At 43.1% G+C, this 27,214-nt stretch overlaps 1 protein-coding gene across 5 annotated transcripts in view; it reads left to right on the top strand.

Moving 5' to 3' along the window:
- Nucleotides 1–27,214, top strand: part of AMOT (angiomotin) — a 96,571-nt gene that overhangs the window by 56,403 nt on the left and 12,954 nt on the right. For 4 of the 5 annotated variants that reach the window (XM_019521516.1, XM_019521515.1, XM_019521514.1 and 1 more), the window contains 5 exons: nucleotides 3,715–4,168; nucleotides 6,118–6,262; nucleotides 7,844–7,936; nucleotides 11,799–11,944; nucleotides 24,828–24,977. In XM_019521516.1, the coding sequence (XP_019377061.1) occupies nucleotides 3,715–4,168; nucleotides 6,118–6,262; nucleotides 7,844–7,936; nucleotides 11,799–11,944; nucleotides 24,828–24,977 (988 nt within the window). Of the gene's footprint in view, nucleotides 1–1,624; nucleotides 1,786–3,714; nucleotides 4,169–6,117; nucleotides 6,263–7,843; nucleotides 7,937–11,798; nucleotides 11,945–24,827; nucleotides 24,978–27,214 lie in introns of those variants that run through there. The other variant, XM_019521517.1, reaches the window with a different exon arrangement.

Raw genomic sequence — 27,214 nt, forward strand, 5'->3', positions numbered from 1 at the left:
TATATATATATATATAAAATTTTACATAGATTGTGAGCACCTTTTTGAATGTTTGGATTGCACCTAGAACATAGTGGGTGGTTGTGTGAAGCAATGCTAGTCTTATTACTGTAATAATTATATAATGATTATAATAAATCTTTTATAATAACTAGTTTTAACACTGCAAAGCTATGTGGATAGCTGTAGTCTTTTTACAGGGATGTTTCTCTTGTATGCTATTAATAAAAGTACGGATGGCTCTGAAATGTCAAACAACAATTTGGGCTTCAAAAACATCAAGAATTCAGCTTTAACACTGTGAAATTGACATTGTGAAACCTCATCCATTGAGTTCCATGGTGTTTCTTTTCTGGTTTCTAAGCCTCTAGAGTTCACTCAGGTCTGATTCTCAAGCGTGTTTCCATAATTAGAAGGAATAGGAGACTTGCATCCTTTTTTAAAAGTGGAACTGTGATTCTGACATAATCTGAGGAATCCAAGAACTGGAGTCCAAGGAAAACACCAAATATTGTAAGGTAAAATTGTGAGACTTGGCAACACTGAATACCACTTTGAACTTGTATATGGTGTTTTCCATATAGAGGTTTCAAAGCTCCAGTAAGGTTTGGAAATGTTATGGCTAGCTGTCACAATTAGATTATGATGGAAGTATTTAAAGACAGGTGTATTCCACCCCTTTATTTTACAAATGGTATCCAAGGCACTTAGAATTAGGGACTTGACTGAAGTCATTCATCTAGCCTGCATCAGAGCAGGTAGTACAACCAAATGTGTCCAACTTCCAGGCCATGGGTTGAATGCACAAGACCAGAATGATTTTAAAAGATTATTTATACTCATTGTGAAGACCTGCGCAGCAACTTGTTGTTGTTCGGGAACTCGCCTGCTTTCGGTGCTTGTTTTGCCTGCCCTCGGGCTTCAGGTCATGGGGGGTAATGGTAATACTCTTCCCCAACTTTGCTCCCCCCTGCAAAGTAACGAGAGGCTTCTAATCAAATACATGGCACTGAAATTGTAAACAGAGTTGACATTTCCATGACCTCTATTAGGCGTGCAGCGTTAACCAGTCACAAGGCTGAAACGCAGGCAGGTGGCGTGCAACAGTTACGGTTTGGCTGCCGGCTGTCTGCAGACTCAGGCAGACGGTGCTGCGTCCATTCACAACTGGAAGGCTTTCCTCGTAAGCACGAGGGCTGCTCCCTCTGTCAGTCAGCATAGGTTGGTTGTCACAGCACCGTTCCTTTGGAAAGCACCATGACATCACACAGAAGAGTATGATGTCACCTGGGGACTAAGGTCCAGGAACCGGTGAAGTCTAAAGCGGCAAAATTAGATCTTAATGTGCCGTGGTAACTTCATAGACATAGCTGAAAGTTATCTACATCAGCAACATGCTTTTGCTTCTCTTTGGCATATTTTCAGTTTTCTGTGAGGTATCAGGACTCATTTTAAATGACCGCAAGGGGCTGCATCCTCCTCCTCTTTGTAGTGGATAGAGAACAGGACTGGATGATAGGAAGATCCAGAGTTTCTCTCTTGACTGAACCACTGACTCAGCGAGTGACCTTGAGCAAGCCACTAGCACTCTTTACCTCGGATTTGAAAAGAAGCAAAAAAGAGTCCCCTCCCAGCAGAGAAACAGCCAGACACTGCATCTGACCTGCACATTCCTGAGGAAATTAATTGCACATCTCCTCTCTCCCACCAACCCCTGAGAACCACATGTGGCATCTGACCTCTCCTGGGGAAACACATTCCTTGCAATAATGTGGCTGGCAACGAGTAAGTACCATAGTCATTAGAGGGTGGAATAAAAGAGACTGGTACTTCGCTGAAGCGACAGGGAGGTGTCTCTGGCCCTGTGTGTAGGGAACTTGAGAACCAGACTAGTGGATTTCTGACCCACAGTCCTAGTAATGACATGTAACAAAAGCAGCCAGTCGTGTGTGAGCAAGGATAGAGTGGTAAATGTTTGTCGGGAGAGGCACAGGATGTGTAACCCTGAGACGGTCAGTCCTGTGCAGAGGCCCACAATGTGTGACCTCTGAAACATGTTGCCAGCAAGATGTGATTAACACAGACGTTTCCTTTTTGGATGAGTACGAAGAGTTGATGTGTTAGTCCATTCAGCACAGGAAGGCCAATGCTGAGCACTCATGCATCCTCTGATAAGTTTTACGCGTAACCCTTTAGTGTCTAGTCCACAGGAGCGCTGGCTGTGGTCAAGAAGCGTTGCAGCTGGATTGCAGTTTGAGACCAGGCCTGGTGAATTCTGCAGTGCAGCAGGCTCAGGCCAGCTCCAGGGCCTGGTGTGACCATTCCCCTTGAGGTTTCCAATACCTTCAGCAGTGCCAGGCAGCAGCATAACAGGTGTCTTCTGCCTAGCTACACCTGACAGAAGATAGCAAATCCAGTCCAGCTGTGCTTTTGAGCCGCAGCAATTAAGGGTTCAGTTACATCAGAAGAATTGGAAGACTGTACAGAATAGTAAATAGACTGCACTTGTGCCACGGCCAGTGTCTGTATTTAGGAAGAGCCCTGGGTTGTGAATATGTCCTTGGAACTTCACATGTAATTTCAGGAGGACTCTGCACATATGTGAGGAGGGAATCCTCCAGTTTCCTCACCTTTTATTCCCTCCTACCTCTCCAATAACACACATCAATATAACCTTATGAAGATTTTTCCTCCCTGACAGGGCATGGTCCTGAGTGCAGCTGCCAGTGCTTTTCCACATGCCAGTAAGTGAGGACCATGGGAGAACAAAGCTCTGACATTCGCTCCTCCATGGGTGAGCAGACAGTAGATCTGCTGGTGATAACAGCCATCTTGTCCAGCACACCGGGAACTGAACCAAGAATCTCCAGAGTTAAAACCCTGACCTGCTGCATCTTGAGTTAGAGTTCTCCAGCTGTTCCCACAGCTGTGGTATCCTCTATGGATTGTGTGCCGAGGTAGATCTGTCAGCACACTCTCACCAGTGAATTATGCTCACATATTAGGGTGTTGGGAGCAATAAAGATGCCCATTATCCAGGGCTGAGAAGACTTCTGGTTCTGTATTCTAATATTAACTTTTAGGTTGTCTGTCACATCCTTTTACCTCTTTCCTTGAGCAAGGCTGATGGTCTTTAGTTGGCATTTTGGTACATATCAGCCAACAGCAATAAGCAAGACTTTAGCTTACTCATTTAAATCTCTATCCTGAATTTCAGAAGGATATTCTTTGTCGGCAGGGCTTTTGCTGTGGAAATAGTGCCCTTAGGTACAGCCTGACCCAGTCCGTTCTGAACTGCCCTCAACTTAATTCAATTTACTTACAAAAGCAGGGAAAAGTGAACATTTAGAAAATAGTTTCTTCTCCTGCAGTTTTACAGATTTGATTTTTAATACTTTGCTAATATATTGTAAATTGCAGTCATCCCTCTTGATCAGTGGATGAAATGGGTATCAGAGTTTCTCTTACTGCCTCTGTATAAAATGTACTTAAGAACCATTAAGTTTAGGTTCTTTTTCTCATAGCTGCTTAGTAGTTTTGGAGTCTGTTATGCAAACATTTTAAATACGAAAAAATGCATGTAAAAGCTTGCATGCAGGACATCCTATCAATAGTCGCTCTATATGTACATGCATTCATCACCTCACTGTACTGTTTGGTTCATATGTAATTATCTGCTGTGCTTCAGCTGAGCTTGTGCTTACTATTTCACAGGCTAAACCCCGATGTACAGATGCAGTTACAGCAGAGGCCACCTCACCATCACAGCCCAACTTCCTCCTTAACGTCCTTGGGATCTTTGACCTTACTACAGTCTCCACCACCATCCAGACTGTCTCCTTCTCAGCATCAGCAACCCCTTACTTCAAACCAGGGAGACTCAGGCCTTCTACCACGGACCCAGCCACCATTCATGTCAAATCAGGTCCATCAGGGAGATCTTTATCGACTATGTCAACCTATTCTAGGCCAGCAGCAGCAACAAGGAGATTCCTACTCACTAATGTCAAGAGCTCAGCAGATTCCTTCTCCTTATCAGCAGATGCAAGTGGATCCTTTTGCCATTGTTTCCAGGGCCCAGCAGATGGTGGAGATCCTGTCAGAGGAGAACCGATCCTTACGGCAGGAGTTGGATGGGTGCTATGAGAAGGTAGCAAGGTTACAGAAGGTAGGTGTTGCATGGCCCTGAAAGTCTTCTCTGCAATTAAAAATCACTCTCCAGCAAATGACTGCAGCCAATTCAAAAGATTAGTTACCTGCTCTAGAGCTCTTCATCCTGTGTCAGTGGTGTCTTCAGCTTCATCACATGATAGCAGTCTGTTGGCCTGTATGTAAAGAGCAAGTGGCCTCGGTTCTACTCTCAAGTAGGCAACTGGCCACATTTCAATTGGCAGCCTCATCAGCTGCCTTGGAGAGGCTAGTGGTTTGGGCAGTTTTCTCAGCTAGAACCAGGACTGCAAGACAGCTGCAGGCTTGATGTTCTTATTATATTGAAAAGGCTTAGACAGTGCGGTCATGAGAGCTCTAAAGATCACATAGGCCAGCAACTGAGTTGGTCCCTTCAAAATTAGCTGACTAGACAGTGAGAGAAACTTGCACAGCTAGTTTCCTGTGGTGTGCCCATGTGTCTAAAAGAAATCTGGACATACAAAGTTTTCAGGGTATAGCTGAAACCCCAAACGCAACACAAGTAATATAATCCTAGTTGTCTCCGTGGTATGAAGCTGATTGTTTGCTTCATTAAACGGAGTGAACAACACTTGGCATCAAGCTGGCACATACTTTTTCATAACTCTTTCTAGAATTGTCAGTAATACTTGCACCACTGATGATGCATAAATGTTGACAGTGGGGAGGGATACAACTCAGAGCTATTGCTGGGTGCTAGCTCCAACTGGGCTACCACCCTGCACCCCTCCCTCTGGTCAGTGCAGAAGTTGCACCAGGCCCCGCTGCTGCCAGGTCTTGGCTCTGGCTGGGCTGCAGCCCCGTGCCCCACCATCAGCGCAGAAATCTGGGAGGGGGGGCACGTACCCTCTGTGTTCCCCCAACGTATTGCCAGTGACGTGCATCTGGCTGTGCCATGAAAGACTCGCAGAAATGACTTGTTGTCTAATGAGTTCACCAGCAATTAGAACGTAGACCTAGTGAGAATCACCTTTACCCTGGAGCTGTAAGGGAGAAGTTGAGCACTGACTGTAGTTTAGGTGTCTGTAGGCTTTGAACTGTTCTTTGACCCCTGAACAGCCTGTGGGGCCCTAGCAGTTCCCAGCTGTTACAATGCTCTTGCTTTTTGTTCTGCATTTGAGTATTTCTGCCCACCAGTTTGTTTCCTATGTGACTTCTGTTCAGGTCGGTTTGTTCATTTTTAGGAAGGTTGCAATGAGGGAAGTGATTTAGTGAAATACATGACAGCTTCCTGATAACAAAGGAACTCCCCTCTGTCCCCTTACCCAGCTGACTCCTTGCTAAAGATAGAAATGGTGGTGTCTGCTTCTTGGTAGATCCTTACTGCCACAGTGACATGAGACACAGCCAGCTTCGGTTAAGTGGAAGTGAATTATTTTCTGTCTCTGGTGTTTAGCTCTTTCCTTCAGAGAGCAAACTGGAGGCTTTACCATGCAAGGTAGACGGACTGAGGAAAGCATATTTATTGTTAACAAATCATTCTGAAAACTGAAGACCTAATGAGACTGAACCCTTTTTAGTTTTCTAGACTATACTTCCATTTTTTCAGTGCCAGCTCTGGATTGTTAAGCCCATAAATGAATGCAGTCTAGTGAATCTCATCAGTAAGTTACAACCTGATATTAGTACTTTTTGGCGCAGCTTTATTTGTAAGTCAATTTTCCTGCACTAATGAAAAGTGGTTAGAGCCAGGCCTTGGAAGACTGGGCTCTAAATCTTTATTCCTTGCTCTGTGAGATCTGGGATACATTGCAGTTTACTTTGGCCACAGTTTTACCTCCTTGGTATATGGATGTAATCATGCTTTACCTCACTTGAGGCTGAAAAATATTTATTCATTAAAGCACTTTGAGAACCTAGACAGAAACACATATCTTAAGTGCCAGGCATTATTGCTGATTAAATCGCATGCTTCCATTTCCACTGCAGCTGGAAACAGAAATTCAGCAAGTTTCAGAGGCCTACAAAAACCTAGAAAAGTCCTCCTCTAAGCGGGATGCCTTGGAAAAGGCCATGCGAAACAAGCTGGAAGGAGAAATCCGTAGGCTTCACGATTTCAACAGGGACCTGAGAGGTAAATGCATACCATTTCCTCATGTCTTCATGTTGTACTTGACTGGTGAGAGTTTTGCTGCTGGACTTGCTTGTGTTGGCTGACACTTACAGAACATGACATGATGCACCAGGTATTCTCAGCTGTCTAGGGTTGTCAGCAAATTGCTGGGACTGTAGAAAGGCGAGGTTTGGTTGATTGCTGCAGCATCTGATTTCCAGCCTCTCTAATTATAAAGGTGGGGGGAAAAAAATCCAGCCAAGCCCAAACTAGGGCATAACATTAGAATTATTTCTCATGTTATAGCTAATAAATAGGGGTGCACCTATAATGATTTTTTTGGCTGATACCAGTAGCCAAGAAAAGCCGATTACTGGTAATGTCAATTTTCCTTTTATCGGTGCTGATATATGAACCAATATATTGGTGCATCTCTGTGAATAAACATTTTAAAATATAATTGAAAAACACTTTACTGACTGCCCATTTTGCATGGTCTTTTTATCTCCTATCCGGCAACCCCTCCACACTGACTCTCAGACTATCCACTCTTCGTGCAGTTTCTCAACACTACTCATCAATGGAGGTAGCAATTTGTTCTGGTCCCCGAGAAGAATGCATCTATTTCTAGCTAAAAAGTTGCAGTAGCGCAATGGCTGGAAATTGAGACTGGCATTGAATGGGGTTTGAGTCTAAAATGACAGAGAGAGAAAGCCAGCTGTGTTTTTAGGGGCATGCAATCAGAATAATTCAATCTGCTTTTTCTGTAAACACCTTCCAATTCCCATGAATATCTTCTGCTTTTGCTGTCCTTTCAGCCTCTAATTGTTTAAAGCCGCAATCCCTAGGTATTAACAGGGGAAGTCTTTTGAGTTCCAGTCTAAGACCACGCAGTACCCAATATTAAAGCAAAAGGTTTCATGTAAGGGTTGTAATAAACTAAATCAGATATTACCAGCAGTTAGTTAATAATTTTCATGGATTGATAGAATCTTCTGTTAGAGAACTAACGAGACAAATATACACCTGCAGTTGGGGCAGTTAATTTTTCTGAAGTCAGATAAGGCATCAGAGACATTAGTGATTTTTATTTTCCAGCTTATGTTCCTAAGATTTAATGGAAGCCTTAGGGAGAATCTCTTAATTGCTTAGACAAGCCTTCTAGAATTCATACAAAACGGGTATTTTCTGTAGGTTTCTCTAGTCCTCTTGTATAAGCTTCCCAGAAAATTATCTCCCTTTCATAGACTTCAACGGAGCGATTCAGTACATCTGTAGAAACATTTTTAAAAAACCCGCTGCCTCTCACACTTTGTTTTTTTGGAATAATTTCTATACCGTTTTTTGTTTCATACCTTTAGAATACACCAGAATGTTTTTATAAGAGCTTTGAACGTTCTGATTATAATACTATCTGCAAATTTCATGCAATTTCATTTCCCTCTGATTTCAAATCTTCTGATTATTTAGAACTAAAAGTGCTGAGCACTGAACTCGTTTTTACAAGTGTCCCCAGTGGATGCAACTTACAAAGCAAGTTCAGAAAGTTTGCCTGAAAGCTTTTCATTCTTTGTTGTTTCTCCTCTTTAAAAAATTCTGCAGAGCGTATGGAGACGGCCAACAAGCAGCTTGCAGAGAAGGAATTTGAGGGGTCTGAAGACAATCGGAAAACCATCTCTCAACTCTTTGCACAGAGTGAGTCAGATGTTCACTGTGGTCTAGCTAGTAAAATGCACCGTAAAGTGCATTTTTACTCAGGTAAAAATGGAGTACTGTCATGCACCGTAGAGAGAGGTAGGTAGCTGCATTAGTCTGAAATCAGGCAGAAAGTAGGGTACGTTTGCACCTTTGTAGACTAACTCAGTTGGAGATACGTAGCATATGCTTTCATAAGGAGAGTGCTTACTTCATCACATGAAGATCAGCCTGTCTTATCTTGTGCTCAGCTGTTGTGGTGAGGAGAGCCATGTAAGGAGGTGATAGTCTGAAACTGCTAGTGGAAGAAGAGGTTGAATTCAGGATTTTCCTTCTATCAGTAAATAAAATTCATTGAATGACACATATCAAGTGGAAAGATTGGAAAACAAGCACCATTCACCTGCTTTCAGCTCGTATGCTGCTTTTTCTGTAGGTTTCTTTAGCCCTAGGCGGGGAGGACCTTAAGGACTTCCACCGTCTACTGAGTCTGCAACTCAGCATCTATTTTGTGGCCTGAAGAGGCACTTTGTGTCTGTCTTTCACAGTTGAGCAAGAGTGTGGAGGAGGCTGTGGAGGAGCTGAGTAAAGGGGGGCTTTAGATCCCCTTAGCTCTTTCCTCTCTACTTCTTATTGGCACAGTTTTTTCTGAAGTCCCTCATTGATGCATTTGGTTCAGTGAACAGGCCAGTAGGTAGGTCTCAATAGTTTTAAAAAATGGGGTCCTCTGTGTAGCTGTCTGGGCAGAGATACTTAAGGGTCATGACTTCTGTCCAAAGCAATGGATCCACCACAGGACAAACGAAAATTACAGGTAAGTGATTTTTGCCTTTCCCCTGTACTGAAATATCTTGAGGTGTATGACAGTGAGTCAACCTTCCTCCTGATTGCTCAGTGCACTCCACCCTTCTGAAAGAGCTCACTATTCTCCATTAAATAAAAGATGATGCTATAAAATTGAGGGGGAAAAATTGCCACAGAGAAATGCATGTTCCTCAGATGTAGGTTGCAGAGAGACCCTAAAATAGAGGGACAGGGCAGTGCACCACATGGGTGAGAAGCTTTCAGTGAGCCCCTTCGTGCAAGCAATGACCTCAGCTTATGGAAGTTCTCACCAAAGTTAATAGCAAAACTAATCAACTTTTACAGCAGCAGCATTTGGCCACATACATGTGAGTTTGTAGACCACACTCCTCCAGGCCTGTACAAGCAGGTAGTTTAATACCAGGTGGCAATACTGGATCCCAATGCTGTAGGAAAGGCCCATACCACCACTTACTGTGCCTCAGGGTTTCTGCCTGCAGAAGCCAGCTCTAAAAGGTGCAGTCAGGTCTCCCCCCTTGACAGAGGCTGATCTGGGGATATGCTGAGTTGGCAGTCTTCATCTTGGCTGCTCTGGCCAGCTTCCCCCTCTTCCTTTGCAACCAGTTTGGGCTGTTTCAATCCTCTTGCAGAACGGAGTTTGTAGTTGCTATGTGCTGTTAGGGCTTTGCACTTGGCTCTTCCCAGCAGAAGAAAGGCAATGTAACCCCTCTGTGCAGCCAGGAGCTGGTTCCTGTTTTTCAGGCCTTCCACTCCTTGTCCTCATTCCTTTGTCGTGGGATATTAAGTTTTTGGAATGCAGTTTCTCTGGTGTCATCAGTGCTGGGTGTAGATTGCTCTGGGGAGTATTTCATAGTTATGTATTCAGTAGATGAGTTAATGCTACCATTGCAAGTGGTTTGCAAGAACTGCTGGGAATGGCAGCAACTCCACAGAGGACGTCTGCTCTGCATTCCAGCTTTGCTTGTGGGCTTGCTTACATGTTCGCACTGGTTTTCCTTGTCCTTATGTTATCCCATTTATTTTTACTAAAAGTAGTTGCTTTGTGAATGGAAATGCTTTAAGACACTCACAAAATCCAGGTGTTTTGTGGGTGGCAGCTTGAATGGAGCAGACATGTTGTACTGAATGGTTTCAGCCTTATCTATTCTAAACTCCACTGTCCCCATGTTGAGGACCTCCACTGCCTACTGAGCGTGTGTGCATGTATGTATCTATACTTGCTCCTGGCCTTCTTGGTAATGGCTAAACCTGTACACCATCCATTGTGTGACATGATATTTTCCAACATAACAGATCTGCTCAAGCTGCAACGTGAAAGAGTCAGGAATGGTATGAACCATCTGTCTAGAGGTCTGAGGAAAAAAATATGCATTCAATTGTGTCAAAGAGCATTTCCTTCCTAAGGAGAGGAAAAAAATAGAAACTTGAAGTCCAAAATTACAGTCTGGCATCTTTAGGTAACAGTATTGCTCCCATTGTATTGCCCCATTGCTAGCAGCATGATCTTGTGTCTGGTTAGTCACTGCATTGAGGGCTAAGCAGCCAAGAAATAGCCCAGCTATTAGCATATCAGTGTCTAACTTAGACACTGATATGCTAATAGCTTTCTCTTTCTCTGTTAAAAAACTTAAAAAGCTATTAGCTTTTTTTGTTTCTATCTGTTAAAAAGCTGAAAGCTAGCTTTTTAACAGATGATGAAGACAAGACACATTCAGTAAGACACTGCTTACTGAATGTGGGGACTAAGAAGGAGTTAAGATAATCTAGTCCAGCCTTTGGCACAGCATAGAACCTGGACTGAATTTCTGCATCAGGCGTTGGCTTTAAAAAATTGACAAGGGGGTTTTCAGTACAAGTGAGTAGGTTTGTACAAAGCTTTGGAGAGAGAGAGGTGACTTGTGATCTCAGAGTACAGGACAGTTGAAGCACTGATGGCACAGGTCCACTGCTTTACCTGGAGGCAGCAGAGAAAGTTTTATTGCTCATGCCTCAGAAGAAAATGCCAGCAAAGGGGGCCAGTCAGCATGGTGCTTGTATGACAATGGTGCTGACCCACCAGTAGCTGAACTGACATGGACTGGTTGGGTTATTTGTGTTTTTACATTGTCATTATTGAAAACAGGCTTATCATGGGGAAGCAAAGCAGAAAAGCAAAGCCTTGCAATAAAACCAGACAGCTCCATGATGCACCTTTACTATTGTCTACTCAGTAACCTGGGGTGTTACTAGCTTCTAAGGATATCAGCTTTTCTCTGACTTTGATTCTGTTAGCTACAAGTACAAGGCACTGTGTCCCAGTAGCTATCTAGCTACGTAGGTAGGACACAGCCTAACTCAAGGGTGTCAAATGTATGGCCTGTGGGCTGGTTCCAACCTGTGGAACCACTCTATCCTGCCTGCTGCTATGGGAAGTTGGGGGTGTGGTCTGCGACAGAAAGGCAGACATTGGCAGGAGGAGGCTGAGCAAAGGCCGGTGCAGCCCTACTGGCTTTCCATCCACTCCACCCATCACCACTGCTGTTGTCCTGTCTCCTCAGCTGTGAGCCCTGCCACCGTGTCACAGGGCATGCAACAAGGGCAGCAGTTCTGGTTCTGGCACAGGCGCATTGTGGGATCTGGAGCTGTCTCTGCTGTGGCCATGTGCCCCGTGTCTGAGCTGGAACTGCTACCATCACTGCCCCTGTGCATCCTTGAACAACCCCATGCCACAGGCTGAATCAGGCCCAGGGTATGGGGTGAGTTTGACACTTCTGACCTAACAGAACCTATTTACCGAAAAGTCCCTCTTTTTCATCTCTGTCTGTAGTGCTCTCTTTGCCCTCTTTCTTCCCAGAGATTCATCTGGTATTAGCAAAGGTCCCATCTTCCCTTTGGGCAAGTGGTTGCCTGTGAATGCAGATAATGGTACGCAGTGGCCTGGGAACTCCTCTTTACTGTGGAATTTATGGGACTGTCCCACTCATATGAGTCTGGTCAGAGAAGGCTGTGTTCGTTTTGAGATCACATCATGTTTTCCACTCTATTTTTATATATATAGATAAAGAAACACAGAGGGAGAAGGAAAAACTGGAGATTGAACTAGCTGCTGCACGCTCCACTAATGAGGATCAGCGGAGGCACATTGAGATTCGAGACCAGGCCCTAAACAACGCGCAGGCCAAGGTGGTGAAACTGGAGGAAGAGGTAAGCTCACTGGGGGAGTATGTCTGAGCGTAGCTCAGTGTATGTATTAATGAAGGGGAATGGGCAGTGGTTCACCCTTTGCAAAGTGAGTGAGAAACATGCTGTCTTTGAGAGGTTTAATTTGCACTGCATTAAATTGCATTGCATTGGTTAGTTACACTGGTTCAAAAGGTGTTCAGATAAGCTGCAAGTTTATATTTGCTTGGAAAAGCGTTCGTCATTCTTTGGGCAGCCTCACTGCATTTGCCTCTTGTCTTCATCATCTGTTAAAACAGGTTTGAGCTGAAGTCCCAGATCCAGTTATCCCCTGAATTTGGCAGAAATTCAGATCTGGACTCAGTCTTATAAATAATAGCAAGTGAATTCAGCTCACACATTGCCAAGAGTTCTGTCAAAGCTATGTTGTGAGTAATGTAGCTCTACAATAACTTTTTTCCTCATTCATATGGGCTGGGTCAGAGCCTGGCTGCTCTTCTCCTCCTCTTGCCAGGGAGAAGGACAGGGACGGGGACCTGCCTTTTCCCTGCTTAGCATGGGACCTGCCTTGTTCATAGCCTGTCTCTTTGACTTTCACCTCTATATGCTGATTGCCATAGCATCCATCCTTCTTCCTTCTGCCCACCCCTTCCCCTCACTGATTCCATTTCCCACCTCCAACATCCGTTGCCTCTGCCCTCCTCTTGTATTGTGGAGTCTCTCTGGTGAAAATCCTGTGACCAAGCTGGCTTTCTCCACTACAGAATAGTCTCTTCTTGTTCAGTTTGGTCATTTTCCTCACTAAACAGTTCTGCTACTCTGACATTAAAGTAATACGACGTCCTCAGTCCCAGTGTTTTTACTGCTTTTGCTCACTCTTGGGCCTCTAAGATTCTGTGTAGAGTCTTACCAGTTTCTTCCAAGAAACAAAATTGATAGAAGAAGATATGAATCTGTCCCTCCCCTCCACTTGCCTTTGCTTCCTTCTCTTCATCTATCTGAAGTGCAGAAGTTACTTACCTGGTGTCCTGTGACTTCTGCACTTACTCAGCGATTCCATCCCATCCTTGGATCTTGCTCATGCCCATTCCTCTCTCCCCCCTCTCTGTAAATGTGATTCAGTTTGTCCCATCTTAAAATTCTCCCCCTTTTGTCCCCTCATGTCTTTCTGGCCATCTCCCTTTCATCTCAGTCTGGAGTTCCTCCCCCCAGCTCCATCCATGATCTGGTCCAGTCCAATTTTTGACTCCTTACACTCTACTGAAGCCACATTAACCAGAATTTCTTATCACCTCTTTCTGGCCAAAGGCAAAGCATGCATTTTATCCTCCGAGGCCTAGCAAGCTGTCTTCCATCCATTGACCCTGTTCTTCTAGAAATCTTGCCCTCCTTTGGCTTTTGTGACTTTCTGCTTTCCTGTTTCTTCTGTTTCTCTAATTGCTCCTGTAGGATATCCTCCCTCCATTTTTTGAGTAGGTTCCGCAGAGTCCCCCCACCTTTTATTTTCCGCCTTGTACACTTTCTCTCCATCATAGCTCAACGAATTGGTGACCTGTCTGATGAGGGGCTTTGGCAAGCTCCAGAGAGTGTGGGAGGAGAGGAGGACAGAGATCAACAGGTGAGGAGTCCTTTGGAGACAAAGGGATTTAAGTCTTAGAAATAGAGAGGAACAGGGCTGTGGATTATGAACTCCCCTCTGACAGAGAGGGTGCTGCTCCGTGATAGGGTTGAAGTCAGTCTGTGGGGCACGGTGAGGAAAGCTGGCCCTACTGCAGCAACACATATGCTATACCTGTTCTGGAGGAGAGAGTGCAAACTTCGCATGAATGGAAAAGAAATAGCTGAACTTCTCCTAGAATTGTGTTCAGCTCAGAAGCGAGAGAGACTTGGTTTTGTTGCTCAAAGGGCCAGAGAGGTGGACTCTCAAAGAGATGGGAAGAGTGGTGACTCTGTGAGGCTTGGCAGGGTGGAGGGATGAGAAGCTGTTAAGAATCATGGACCAAATCCAACCCTGAGTGAAGCTGGCAATCCAGCAGTATCAGGGCTGCAGCCTCTAATGCCAGGTGTGAATTACACTTTGCTTACATTCAGGAGACAGAAGGAGACGAGCTGATTTATGAGAGCAGTGATACAGTTTGGGTCTGAACCTATTCAGTAAGCTTGAACCTGCAAGGTGCAGAGTGCTCTGGCACCAGTCCAAAGGCTTAGTCACCTAAATACCTTTAAAAATCCAGTGCATGCTTTGGTTTTAGCATGCAAATAGTCGCCTAGATGTCCACAAGATGGCTCATATACTCAAAGGTTCCTGGACCAGGGCCATCAAGTTCAGCACCTTGCAAGCTTGAGCCCCTAATTGAGCTTCTGCTACTGCCTCCCTTACTGTAACTTCCAAACACCTAGAGACAGTAACCCATAAACATGGACATGCTGTATTGCAAAAGAGCCCTTTTGTGTATGCTCAGGGGATGCTGCCATCTCAAAGTATTTGCCTAGTGTCCTTTAAAAAACACAATCCAGGATATACACATAATGATTCTTTTAAATATACACAATGGACCCCCACCATTTTGTATGAAAAAATATAGTCCTGACTGCCTGAGGGTTTGTGGTGGCTTTTACTCCATCTTTTGCCTGTAGTCCCAGGTCTACAGGAAGTGCCACCCTTCCTGTTGTAGATAAATATGGAAGCTTCTCAGTGAGAAAGTAGACATGAGCCTTCTAGGAGTCTGCTCTTTTTGAAGGTGTGGGGGAGGGAATGGGAGAGAAAAAGCCACTCATTTTTGTAGGTCTCAGAAATCACTTTTCAGGGAAGCACTTAGGATCCTGAAACCATTTGTTGCCTCGGCATCAGACCAGGAAAGCTGCTCAAATCTTTTCTCTCCCCTTTCAATAACTTTCTGAAAGAAGGCACAGGAAACTGTTCAGTGCCCAGAGTACAGTTTAAGGAGAACTCTAAATGTCAGGCTATGATTTAATGGTATCCAGTGTCCAAGTTATCTGAGCAATTTGTCAATGATTTCTTTTATTCCCGTGTGCTTCACCCAAATAGCCAGTCTGCATAATGGTCAGGAATTTCCAAGTTAGTGCTTCAAAAGAGGGTGGGGTTGGTTATACTAACATTTGGCAGAGGCAGTGGTTCAAGGCCTGAGGGATGGCATGTTTCAGTCGTTGCATCCTGTCGTGTGGGTTTTTCAGTTTTTCTTCTTCCTTTTGGGCTTCCTGCTCAGCAGATTCTCATCCTGCCTAATCTCCATCAAACCTTTTCAGATACCCTTTATTCCAGTTTAGATGAGGGCTAGAAATTGTACTGTTGGGATGGAATTTAAAATTTTGCCTTAGAATCAGATTTATTGGTTTCATTCTGCTACTAGCCTACTGCCTTATGTAAGCCTTCTAGTCTCTCTTTATTTGTCACCTGTTTTATATGTGGGGAGGTGGTAGCATGGGATGCCAGGGCCCAATCCTATGGGGCTGCGTGAAGGTAACATGGGGCACTGGGGCCCAAGCTAGGTAGGTGGGGGCCTGATCCAGTCTGTGGACTGGTCCCATGCTACTTATCTGGCCATCAGGGTTGAGCACCACTGGTTTAGAATATAAGCTACTATTGAAAGTAAAGTTTAGGAAGTGCTGAAGTCATTTCTGAAGTAAGGGCATGATTGTGGGTATTTAAAAGGAAATTGAAAGCGAATGTGTCTACATCCACTTGGTATATGTCTGCATATGCTGTATGAGATTTCTTATTTCTACTTCTTCACGATAGCCTTCTCCCCCAAGAATGTTTAATTCCATTTTTGCCTTTTTCACTTCAGATAGGAAGTTTTTTTAGTATTCTCCCTCTGCCAGAGGGGCCTTGCTAGGACCTTGAAAGAGGACCTTAATAAACAGTATTAACTGCAGCTCTCCCTCATCGCACATTAACTGAGCCAGTATTGGTCCTGCACTTCCAGCTGTGAGATGCAGGGACAGCTGTCAGTCGTGCTTTCATTCGTAAATGCACAAATGGCTGAGGGCATGATGAGAACAATATTTGTTATTAAAGGAAATACGGAGCTTCACCTTTCTATTGTGCATTTAGGTTAGGTGTTTGGAAGTCCCTTCTTTCACTGGTAGGTAAGGATTAATTTTTAATAAAGGGAAAAATATAAATGCTTGTATTTTCATGTACATTTAGGGCCATATCATGCTATCTATGTAAGCAGACCTCATTGATTTCATGGAGTCTCTTAATAAGTTTTATAAGATGACCAGCAGTTTTGTAAAGAAGGATTTTCAAAGGATCCTAGCTGCTGTTAAGTTGTCAGCACGCTGCTCTGTGCTGACCACTTAAAATGTCTGCCCACTTCGTTTAGGTGTCCAAATGGGAGCTAGTTTGCAGAAGTGTTGAATAGAAGGAGGAAATGGAAGAGGTGGAAATGAGTAAAGCTTTGTGAAATCACTCAAAGAACTTCAGTGTTTTTCTGTGGCCATGACAGTCTTAAGGGGAAAATGTACTTCATGTTAAGGACGTGGCTGGCATTAATGCCAGACTCCAGGCTAGTGGAGTTTCTTGCTTGATGTTGGTTCAAAGTGATCAAGTTGTGTTGGGCATTGAATCTTGCTGGAAAAAGGGCAAGTGTTTTGTGCTGACATTTAAGATACCAAATGCGGAGAAGAACAGGCCGGTCATAAAATAGCCAGCATATACCAGTTAGCTTAAGTTGTTTTTTTTTTTTTTCCTTTTGCTTGAATGCCTGATAGAGACTGCTGAGGGAAAATGTTAACCATCGCTGTGCTGTATGGGATCACAAGACTTTTTTCCCCCAGCACATCAGGACCAGGGGAGGAGACAGTTTGCTACACTAGTTGGAACTCCTGGATTCTACTGCTGCCACCGACTTGCTGTGCGACGGCAAGGAACTTCTTAAATTAACCTGGTATATCCTGTTCACATCTGGGTGTAGGATTTGCTCATTTCATTCAAGTTGTACTAGACTGCGTGCTTTAAAGCTCTTTAAGATACAAAGGTATTACTGAAGTGCGAATGTGGCAGTATTAGCACAGGCTGGCTTATTGTGTGCTACTTGTTAATCAAATCAATAGTTTCTTTTTAGGTCTCAATAATAGGTGTCATTCTCAGTACAGTTTCACAATAATCATTAAACCAGCATCATAACAAATGTTGTTTTAGTGGACTATTTAGCCTGTTCCTCTTTAATAATGTCTATGTGCACATTTTAGGCATGTATAGAGAGAAAGTGGGGTAGATAAGTTTCTCTTTATATACATATAAAATATGCACATAAACATGCACATACTTTACATGAACTGAATACAGCTGGCATCTACTGTTTATTCTATGTCATCTCAAGGATGTCTTAGAAAACAGAGAGCCCTTTTAATAGGAAATGCAGATTATTTTTTATTCTCTGTTTTTATTGCTGTGTGTCTACCTGTTAGTAATTTTCCAGAGGTGGTTTTGAGGACTGTAAACTTATTTTAAGTACAGATGGAGAGACCACATAGTGTCACGTATCCAGGTTGTAGCTGTCAGAGGCAAAAGGAATCTACTTGTGGTAGAGGTGATATCTTTTATTAGACCAACTAGATTTTTTCAGAAATATTTTTTCAAAAATATTTTTGGCACTCTTGCTCAGGGTCTACTCCTTAGCAGGACAGCATCATCAAATCACTTCAACCTGCACTTGAGCTCTTGCCAGTGGCCTCGCTGAAACAGAATGCAGTCGAGCTGCGGTTCACAGGAATCCTGCAGGAATATATTCCAAGAGGGAGAGGTGGATTAATTGTGCCAGCTCTCTTCTTAGTACATTTGGGCAATAGCAAGCAGATTCCTGGAGAGAAGCACATTTTCAGCTTCATCTGAACTGATTCAGCTGTAGGAGAAACTCGGAGAGAATTAACACATGCAGGAGAGATTTAAAAACAAAAAACACTTTGAAGACATCAAAATGGTGGTGGGAGGGAAGCAGATGTTGACAGGCGTTACAAATATGCTGTAATAGCATAATTCAGAATCAAGAGGGTAATGGCTGGGTTTTTCCCAAGCCTGGGAGCATTTCTGAATCATTGCAAGTTATTCAGGAAGTCCTTATCCAACTCCTTCAAGTTGCAGCAAGGGAAATTTCGGTTGGATACAAGGAAAAATTCTCACGAGGACGGCAATAAAACACTGGAACAGGTTACCCAGGGAGGTGGTGGAATCTCCATCCTTGGAGATTAAGACCTGGGTAGACATTGCTTTGGCTGGGATGATCTAGTTGGGGATGGTCCTACTCTGAGCAGGGGTTGAACTAGATGTGACCTCCTGAGGTCCCTTCCAGCCCTAATTTTCTATCATTCCTTGCTGTGCACCTCCTCTGAGAGTTGTGCTTTTCTTCACAGGAGAGGAACTTTTCCTCTCTATGGAGGCTAATTCCAGGATTCCCAAAATGACTCTGTATCCCCAGTGCTCTCCTGGTATCTAAGGACCTGCACAATGAAAGTGCCTCTGCCCTGCATGCCACTGTTCCTGGTATCATATACATAGACCCTCTTTGGTTCCTTTGAAAGCATTCTTCCTTCACTACCCCTGGTGCTCCAGACCTGTGCTAATCTAATTACAGGGAATTTGGGCTCAAAGAGAGTGAGTCTGAATAAAACAGGGGAATGATATTCATGTGGCTCTTGGAATTTTTTCTTCTTACTCTCTTTTGGGGAGTAGCTGTACGATCCAGCTTTCTGTGTTATGAGGGCGACGCATTGTTTTTCAGTGCTTTTGGACTGCATGTTGGATCAAATGCTCTCTGTGGTAAAAGCAGGTGGCCTGGTGACTGGCATTGCTAACGAATTCTCCGCTCCCTGGGAAGTGGGTATTTAAGCATGCTTCCCTGTGAAGAGCATGAAGGGCTAGTTCCTGCTTGCCGCAGTTCGGTGCATATATTTGTTTTAATTTCATTTCTGTATATTTAAAGAGATGGATCCGTTTCCCTCTGCTGAGAGCCTTTTAGTTCAGGGATTTCAATGCATGGGCATTTCCAAGCAATAAAACCTTCTAACTCAGAAACAGATTATTCTTCAGGATTTTCTGGAACAGCGTAGCCCAGCATGCTCTTTATTGCACTGAAACCTCCCAGAAGTCTGCAGGAATAGTCTTGTTAGTAAAAGAGAAGAAATGAGAAACTCTCCTTGGATCAGGAGACCCAGGAATTTTAGGGAAAACACTTAATTGGTTGACTTTTAAAATTGTGTGTGTTCTGTACGCCCATTAACGAGCAAGTCCCATAAGGACACGTGGGAAGTTTTGCAGCAGCACTTGAACAAGAAAAATAAGGAGCAGAGGGTTATTTTGCAGTTCCTTCCAGAGGAAGTGGGGGATGGGAAGACAGCTACACTTAAATGGTTAAATTAGACACTGCTGCTACAGTTAAAACATCTGACGGGATTAAAATCAGGTATCTGGGGATGATTTTTTCAAAGCAACGTGGCAGTGAAATAAAAAGGATTTGTATGGTTACAAGCCTACACATAGTTAGAACTGTGTGGTGTGCTACAGAAAACAGTGTCTCCACAAAACGTGGTTCTGCGGCGACTCTGCAATACAGCCAGCTTTCCTGACCTGTAAGCAGTGCTGCTGAAGCACTTTGTTATCTTCTGGTTTAAAAAAGCTGCTGTATTTATTGACAGAATGCCTTGCATTCCCCTCCCCAGGAAAGGTTGGTTACTGTAAGTAAAATGGGCATAAGATTATCCAGTTTAATTCAGGTTCCTTAAAAAAAAATTGCCACTAGAAACATCACTAGATCATCATCAAAAGAGTCTGCTAAGAACAAAGATGGGCATTTGCTTTTGTGCTGAATAAATTCATGCCACAATAAAAGAACCCACCAGAGTATCCCTAATTGGTTAGAATTAGCTTCTGAGGGGTAAAATATTTTGTTGGCTGTGGGTACAATTTTGGTATGACAGATTACTTGGGTTTGTGAGGCAGAGGCCTGCATTGGTGGTAGGAAAGCGCACATTAAATGTCTAGTTCTTCCTGCTGGTTCTTTTTTAGATTTGCAGATGTTACGAGTCTGAAGTCATAGCTACTTAGTTACCAGATTTTCCAGATCTTGGTGGAAGGGAGAAAAGGAGAAAAGATCCTGGTCTTGGCATCTTCCTAAGAGCTGGAGAGAGCTGCTTGGCAGAACACTTCCTGATTGAAAGGCCAGTTGCAGAGGAAAAGAGTCCATCGTGAGCTGCTGCCATCTTCGACTGGCAGATGTTACGATGGCCATAGTAACATAAAGCAAGCCAAGTTTTTTTGTCTTGTGCTGGGGGGGAAAGAGTGGGGGTTAGGTACAATTAGGGACAATGAAGAACAAGCCTTAGGACGCTGCTCTCTCTCATTTTCCCTTTTGTTTGCCTGCAGCATGCTGGCAGTATTCAAGAAATGCTGTTTCTAATTCCAGTCCCAGAGAAACATTCTCAGTTTATATTAATAAGATCCCTATGTGCTTGGCTGCAATCTTCCCAGCCCTTTTTATGTGGAGGACAGATCCATCTGAAAGACAAAACAGAACTAGAAATCGGCAGTGAAACTTCTGTGGGGAAGTTCTGGTTCACAGCTCACTGCTCCGGGTTGATATTCATAGAAGTTAAGTAGTTGGAGATGGAAGAAGAGCTCTTCACTGTGAATACAGCATAAAATTACTGTACTCAGTCAGTCTAAGAGACAATATGGTACATTAGAGGGCTCAAGTTTTGTTCAAGAGTATGTAAGGAGCTTTAAAAATGTACCTAACATCTTCGATTTAGTTGCACAAAGGTGGATTTGAAGAGTTTCTGAGTTCCCTCTGTAGCTAAGCTCTTTCAAAACAATCTTATTTTCTTATATTAGTAATCCATATTTGACATGGAAAGGTTAAATGAAGATTTTTTTAAAAGAAAAAAAATGTGTCGTGATGAAAATCCACTGAACAAGCCATGCCTGTACGTTGGGTTTGGTGCATCAGTGAAACATGTGCAGGCAGTGCTAACGTTAGGCAACCACACTTGTATTGCAAAATTTCACCTGCAGGTTTGGCTGTTGGGAGCACTTTCCAAAGTGAATGTCTCAGCCAAATTTGTGTCCTAATTCTTTCTTTGGCTGGGCTCTTGGTATGTGTTGACTGTAGGCCAAAAAAAAAAGAAACCCCACAAAAAACCACTCCGCCAAAAAAACAATGTAATCCACAGGCATTCTCAGATTTATTAATTATTGAACTAGTAAGTGTTTGCTAGCCACCTTATTTTTCCTTTTAGCAGGTGATCAGCTGATTTCGTTAAGTAATTTTACCTGTGGCTTTAGAAAATATTAGAGATCTAGGATGTCTTTTAGTAGCCCCAAGACCTCTCATTCATTTTCTTACAATAATTAGGAGGAGAGATCCTGATTATTACTGATTTAATTTATATAGCGTAACGCTCAAATTGCTTTCCTTTTCATTTTGCCAGGCACTTTATTACACCGTTCCCTGAATTTTTACAAGGAGCTTAACTCCAATGCAAAAAACAATGGACCAGAACCAGAAACTCTGGGATTCTGGCTGTGGCCATTCTGCTGATTCACTGCGTGAGACCTTTGTGTTGTCACAGAACTTATTTGAGCCCCTGTTATCTGTAAAATTGATATACCACTATTCACCTTACTGTGAGGATCTAGGGCCAAATCTAAACTGTACATAATGCACTCTGCTGGAGATCTATCAGTGCCCTCCATAGCATCTTTCATGTAACATTGCATTAAAAAGGTCCTTGCTGCTCGTGATCCAAGATGGTTCCAAATCATGGGCAATCAAGAGGTAGAAGTAGCCACCTGCCCTAGCTGGGAGCTCTGTGCTTGGATTACTCACCCATTCCTGAAGCCTGTGTAGCACAATTACTGTCCCGGGGGAAACCCCATCTGACAGCCACACTGCATCACCTTGCCAGAAGAAGCGTCTGCTGATGCTGCTTTCTGGTTCAGTGTCTGGAGCAGTGCTGTAGCAACAAAGTTTGGTGCCTGGGGCAAAGCCTGCAGTGGCAGCCCTCCCTCACCCCATGCACAGATCCGGGGGGCACCCCCCCCCGGCTTGCCCGGGAGTGCATGCAGGAGTGGGAGTTGCCCTTCCCCTGTGCCTGCTCCCCCCAGAATGAGCTGTTCACAGCTCCATCCCATGCCCCGTCTTGGCTGGACAGCGCCTGTTGACGTCTCTTCATTTCGGCACCCGGGACAGTCGCCCAGCTCACCCCCCTTGCTATGGCACTGGTCTGGAGCTCACCTGGTCTCTCTGTTATGGCTTAGACAAGATGGACTTGGAAATCAAAAAGTCCTGAGGAGCATGTGATGAGATTTTGTTGAGGGAACTGTGGGAGGGGGAAAAAAAAAAAATCAAGGAAACCTGTGCTTGCAGTAGGGGCTTCTCTGCACATTGTGTTCTGACTTCTCCAGGGCCTCTGCCCTGCATTCACAGTTGAAGCTGAGCTAACAACCATTGTGTTCATGTATTTTTTCCTTTGGCATTCATGTGTGTAGCTGTGCAGGAGGCCTACTCTGTGCTACAACCGTTACTATACTCAAGCACTTTAGACAGAATTAAGCCACAAGTATGTTTTAACATGGTGTTGTGACATTTGTATGGATTGAAGCACACTAAAATTTACTGTAGACCACTGTAAAAGGCCAACATGTTGGAACATGGTTTCTTAATGTATATAAAACATGGCTGCTCTGAGAAAAAGCCAAACCATATCACAGCATGACTCTTGAAGGCCTACACAGTCAGCCAAATCATTTGTCTTGTTATGATCTCTGATTTCTGCTTTTCACGAGTGGTAGAAGCCAACACTTCTTGGAGCAAATGCTTCCACTCTTGCAATATCTACATATATTTCTAATGGTCACTGTGAATCTACAACTTTGCTCATGTTCTTCAAAATTTCCACTTAACCCTTGAGGTGGCTGGCCCATAACAGTGGACACCTTCAAACCAGTTGCTCCATCTTGTCATTGCCAGCGAAAGGGGTATTGCAGGCATTATCCTGTTTTCCTGGAGGCATTGACAAAACTGGGCCTTGTGAGTAGAGTAGACAGTAAAGGCTCATTTTACTACAAGCCTATTATGTAAAACTGCTTTTCTCCACATATTACGGGCTGTATTGAGCAAATGCATCGTGCCAGCCATGTGCTTGGAAGCAGCAGCAATCATTCCCAATGTTTTTCTTATGTATACAGGTATTGTAATTTCTCTGTTACCACTGTCTGACTCGGTGTTTTGAAGTTTGCAGTCTCTAAGTGCACATGCTCTGTTAGAATGGACTTTGCTTACAGACACCTCTCCCATAGCCCCAAAAGTGTTTGTAAAGAAAATGACATTGCTAAAATATTTAGAGCAGGGTAGCCTGCAGACTTTGTTGTCTTGTCAGCAGTATTACAGAGCCCAAGACAGTCTTTCAGCAGATCTTTCAGGTCATTTACAGGACTTCAGAAAAGCTTTGGTAAGTAGATTTTCCTCAGTTGATCCAAACAAGGTATGACACAAATGTTTTTGAAAGAGCTTTCCAAATAGCTTTGCCTAGTGGGGTTGTCTTTGATGTGAAGTGGAGCATTAGCAGTACAAAAAGCCTCTCCAGGTTTCTAAACTTCTCTTCTTAAGAAGTTTGTTCTTCTGTCCTCACAGAAAATAGCTCATTTTTGTACTTGGCTTTTCTACTGGCGATTCAGCTCCTTCTGGCTCCTATTTCTGCAAAGCACTCTCAAGATGTTTGTCACGGATTGGTTTGGTTTGAAATCCATGGGAATATTATATGCAACCTAAATCATCACCTTGCTGCTTCTGTCAAATGCACTGTTGGATATATTCCACATCTCTGCTTAACATTTTTATTTGCCACTTCCCTTGCATACAGTATGGCCATTTTGTATCTTTTCAATACAGTGGCAATTGCTCATTTACTTGCTCTTCTACAGATCTCATTGGCTGAGCTGCCTTGTTACATGTGCGTACTTGTTGCAGACCCGAGTGGTAGAACAGCACCCTTTACCAAGTGAGACACCCAGTGATTTCATCTGACTTGCACATGCCAGGACATGCTTTAAAAAAAAAAAAAATCTATAAAGAATCAACCAAATTAGATGTAATACTCTCCCCACTTCCCTTTGCATGATTTAGTAGAGTTTATTCTGATTCATGCTCTCTTGGATCACTGCGACTGCCATATTGCAAAACGTAGCTTTACCAACGAGTCTACCAGCGTGGTAGTTTTCAGTGTGTATTAGTGATCAAATTTTCAGTTTGCTAGCTTGATTCTTGGTGGAGAATGCAAGAGTTAAGCAGAGAATGGAAATTTCTCGGTCTCGCTGGCCCAACAGACTGTGCGCAGAACCCCACACAGCAGCTACAAGGGGAGGAGTTCTTGGCTGAAGCATGGAGAGAGCACAAGACCTTAACATCTTTATAATGTCATTTGCTCCTATCATTATAGAACAGGACTGGAAGGAATTTTTGGTTCCATTCCTGCTGAAGCTCATCCGAAAACTGCAAATTTGAATTTTTTTGACCAACTTCAATTCTTGGCTCTTAATATGACATTAGGCCTAGTTACTTAACTTTCTCCATGCCTCAGCACCTTTCCTACCTCTGAAGGAGATTGTGAAGATACCTTCAGTAGTGATGGTGAATGGTCAGCTATTATAACAGTGGGGTAGGGAAGACATATAGCACCTGGCTAGAGCCTAAGTAGGACTGACAAGGAGAGAAAGAGGAAGAGTGGAGAGCAGGTGTGGAAAGTTTTGCATTAGCCCAAAGCCTTGATTGGAATTTCAGTTTCCAGCAGAGCATTACTTGTGACACTTGTGATGTGTGCAATAGAAAAAGTCACTTATTTTCAGCACATGACTTATGATCCATTCTTTTCCTTTCCTTTGCTTCAGCTGAAAAAGAAGCAAGTTTATGTGGAGAAGGTGGAGAAGATGCAGCAGGCCTTGGTGCAGCTGCAGGCAGCTTGTGAGAAACGGGAGCAGCTGGAACACCGGCTCCGAACTCGCCTGGAGAGAGAGCTGGAATCTCTCCGGATGCAGCAGGTAACTGGGATCTATCTGCACTGGGCACTTTTTAATAAGAAATGTGTTTCTTGCATGCTTTTCCCATCAAATCATGCACAGAACATGCAGCAGTGCCATTAACTTGCTGGGTTTGTATTGTTTTCACTCAGTTAAATGTACTGTATCCAAAACCTTTCCATTCTATTCAGATATTTTTTAAATTATAGAATATGAGCAGATTCATCACATGGGACAGAGCAGGCCTATCCACAATGTCCAGAAAGTGTTCTGTCCCTTTCTGTGTTCCTGCATCCTAAGTTGCTGCAATTTAAGACACCCAGGATTTGGTAGATGGTCACGTCTGTTTAGATAATCTCAAGCACTGGTCTGAAGAGAGAGAGCTTTTTGAAATGCTTGTAGCTTGTACAATACCATAAATGCCCATGATAGAAACTTGTATCAACTTGGAATGTGTTCCAAGTATTGGAACTAGTACTTCCCCCCTCCTCCAATGTATAGAAGAAAAGGCAGGCTCTCCTGTGGTGGTATGAATTGGATTTTTAGTCATGTGTTGACATATGCTAACATATGTTGACTAATCTCATTGAAAGTTCTGGGGTAAATAGTTCCAAGTACATAGTTCCTCAGCTGTGACACACCACCAGAAAAAAAATGCTTAAACCCCCCAGAACAAAATGTTTGTGCTGTATACAGTAGACTTTATAACTACATTAGCGAACTAGTTAAAAACAAAATGTAGTCATGCTGTAAGCATGCTAAAAGAACAAATTATTGCAGCATACTAACTTGTATTTTACAGTTAACTTTTTTTGGCGGTTTCATATGACAGTTAAAAATGCAATTGACTGAAACATGCTGCCAAATACACAGTCAATTAAAACGATAAGCTACTTCCATGCTTTACTTGTATTCATATAGCATGCAAGTGTTGTGCCTGCTTTAATAAGAGAGTGAATAAAGTTAAAATTAAATAAAGTATATGAAAAATGAAATAAAGTTATTGTTCAAGAAACTGGTCTTGAAAGACAATAGAATGTATTAAAAAAATCTATATCGTGTTTAAAATAAACACTGTTTAAAAATTCCTCCTAATACAAAAGATGCATTCATTTGACACAATCTGTTAATGAGTTGTGCCCAGCCTTTAAAAGGTTAAAAGCTCTGACAACTTAGTTTTTGGCTTTAAACCAGAGAATGTCTCTTAAAACAGAAAGCGTGAAATATATTGCTTTACTTGATAATGTCAGTCCTGAGCCAAACATAGATTCATTTTGCTTCATTCCTTGTAAATGACCTTCTCCTAACTAGCTCCTTGGGGAACAAGGTCCTGCCAATCTTTGAGCAGATCTCCACATAACAGTTCATATATTGTCCTTTGAATTTGTTGAACAGCAAATCAGAGACAACTTTTTTGTATTTTCTGCTATTCCTTTGTTAGGTTTTAGGATAGTGGTTCTCAACCTTGTTAGATTCCAGGCAACCCTTGTTAGACGCAAGGCACCCATTAGAAAATGCCTGCCCTTAACTTTCACTTGTTTTTTTGACTGCAGAAGAATAATAGAGCAGATCTTCTGTTGCAGAGAATTTAGGAAGACCACGACAGATCAGAATGTTTTTTGACATTGTGGTTTCCTATTTGAAATCTCTGGGTTTATCTTGTAAATCAAGTGTAGATATTTGCACACCTAACAGACCTAATGTTGTACAGCACCCTGTGAGGCCATTTTTCTAATACTGTGGATCAGTTCTGCTATACATCCATTGAAGGGCAGGGTCTGGTACATTATTTAATTATATTTTCTTCTCTTTTATAGCCTATTTGCCCCGAGACAGTACTGCTAATCACCATTTTTTTAAAATTACCAACCAAGCTTCCTTTATCTCAGCAGTTCTGTTCCTCCATATAGGGACCAAATAATATCACGTGCTGCATCTTATGACTGGAGCTCTTATGGGAATTCAGCTCAATAACAGCAAAAGCATTTGTTTAACCTGCTTTGCCCTCATCCATGTTACATGATCAACCATGTGACAAGAGTTTGACAGCAGGGCATGGCTGTTAAACTTCTGTGGCTCCGTTATCAACGTGCATACTCTGGTGTAACTCCTTTGAAAATGAATGGCATTGCATTAGTGTGAATGTGGAGCATTGTTAGAATTAGCCCATCCAAGTTGCAGGATAGAATGCTCCAGAGTAAATGTGTGTGGTTGGATGTGGATATAAGCATTATACAATATTTTCATTTCAGACATTA

This window comes from Gavialis gangeticus, unplaced genomic scaffold (genome assembly GCF_001723915.1).
Source record: "Gavialis gangeticus isolate Ggan-Ray unplaced genomic scaffold, GavGan_comp1, whole genome shotgun sequence".
Lineage (NCBI taxonomy): Eukaryota > Metazoa > Chordata > Crocodylia > Gavialidae > Gavialis > Gavialis gangeticus.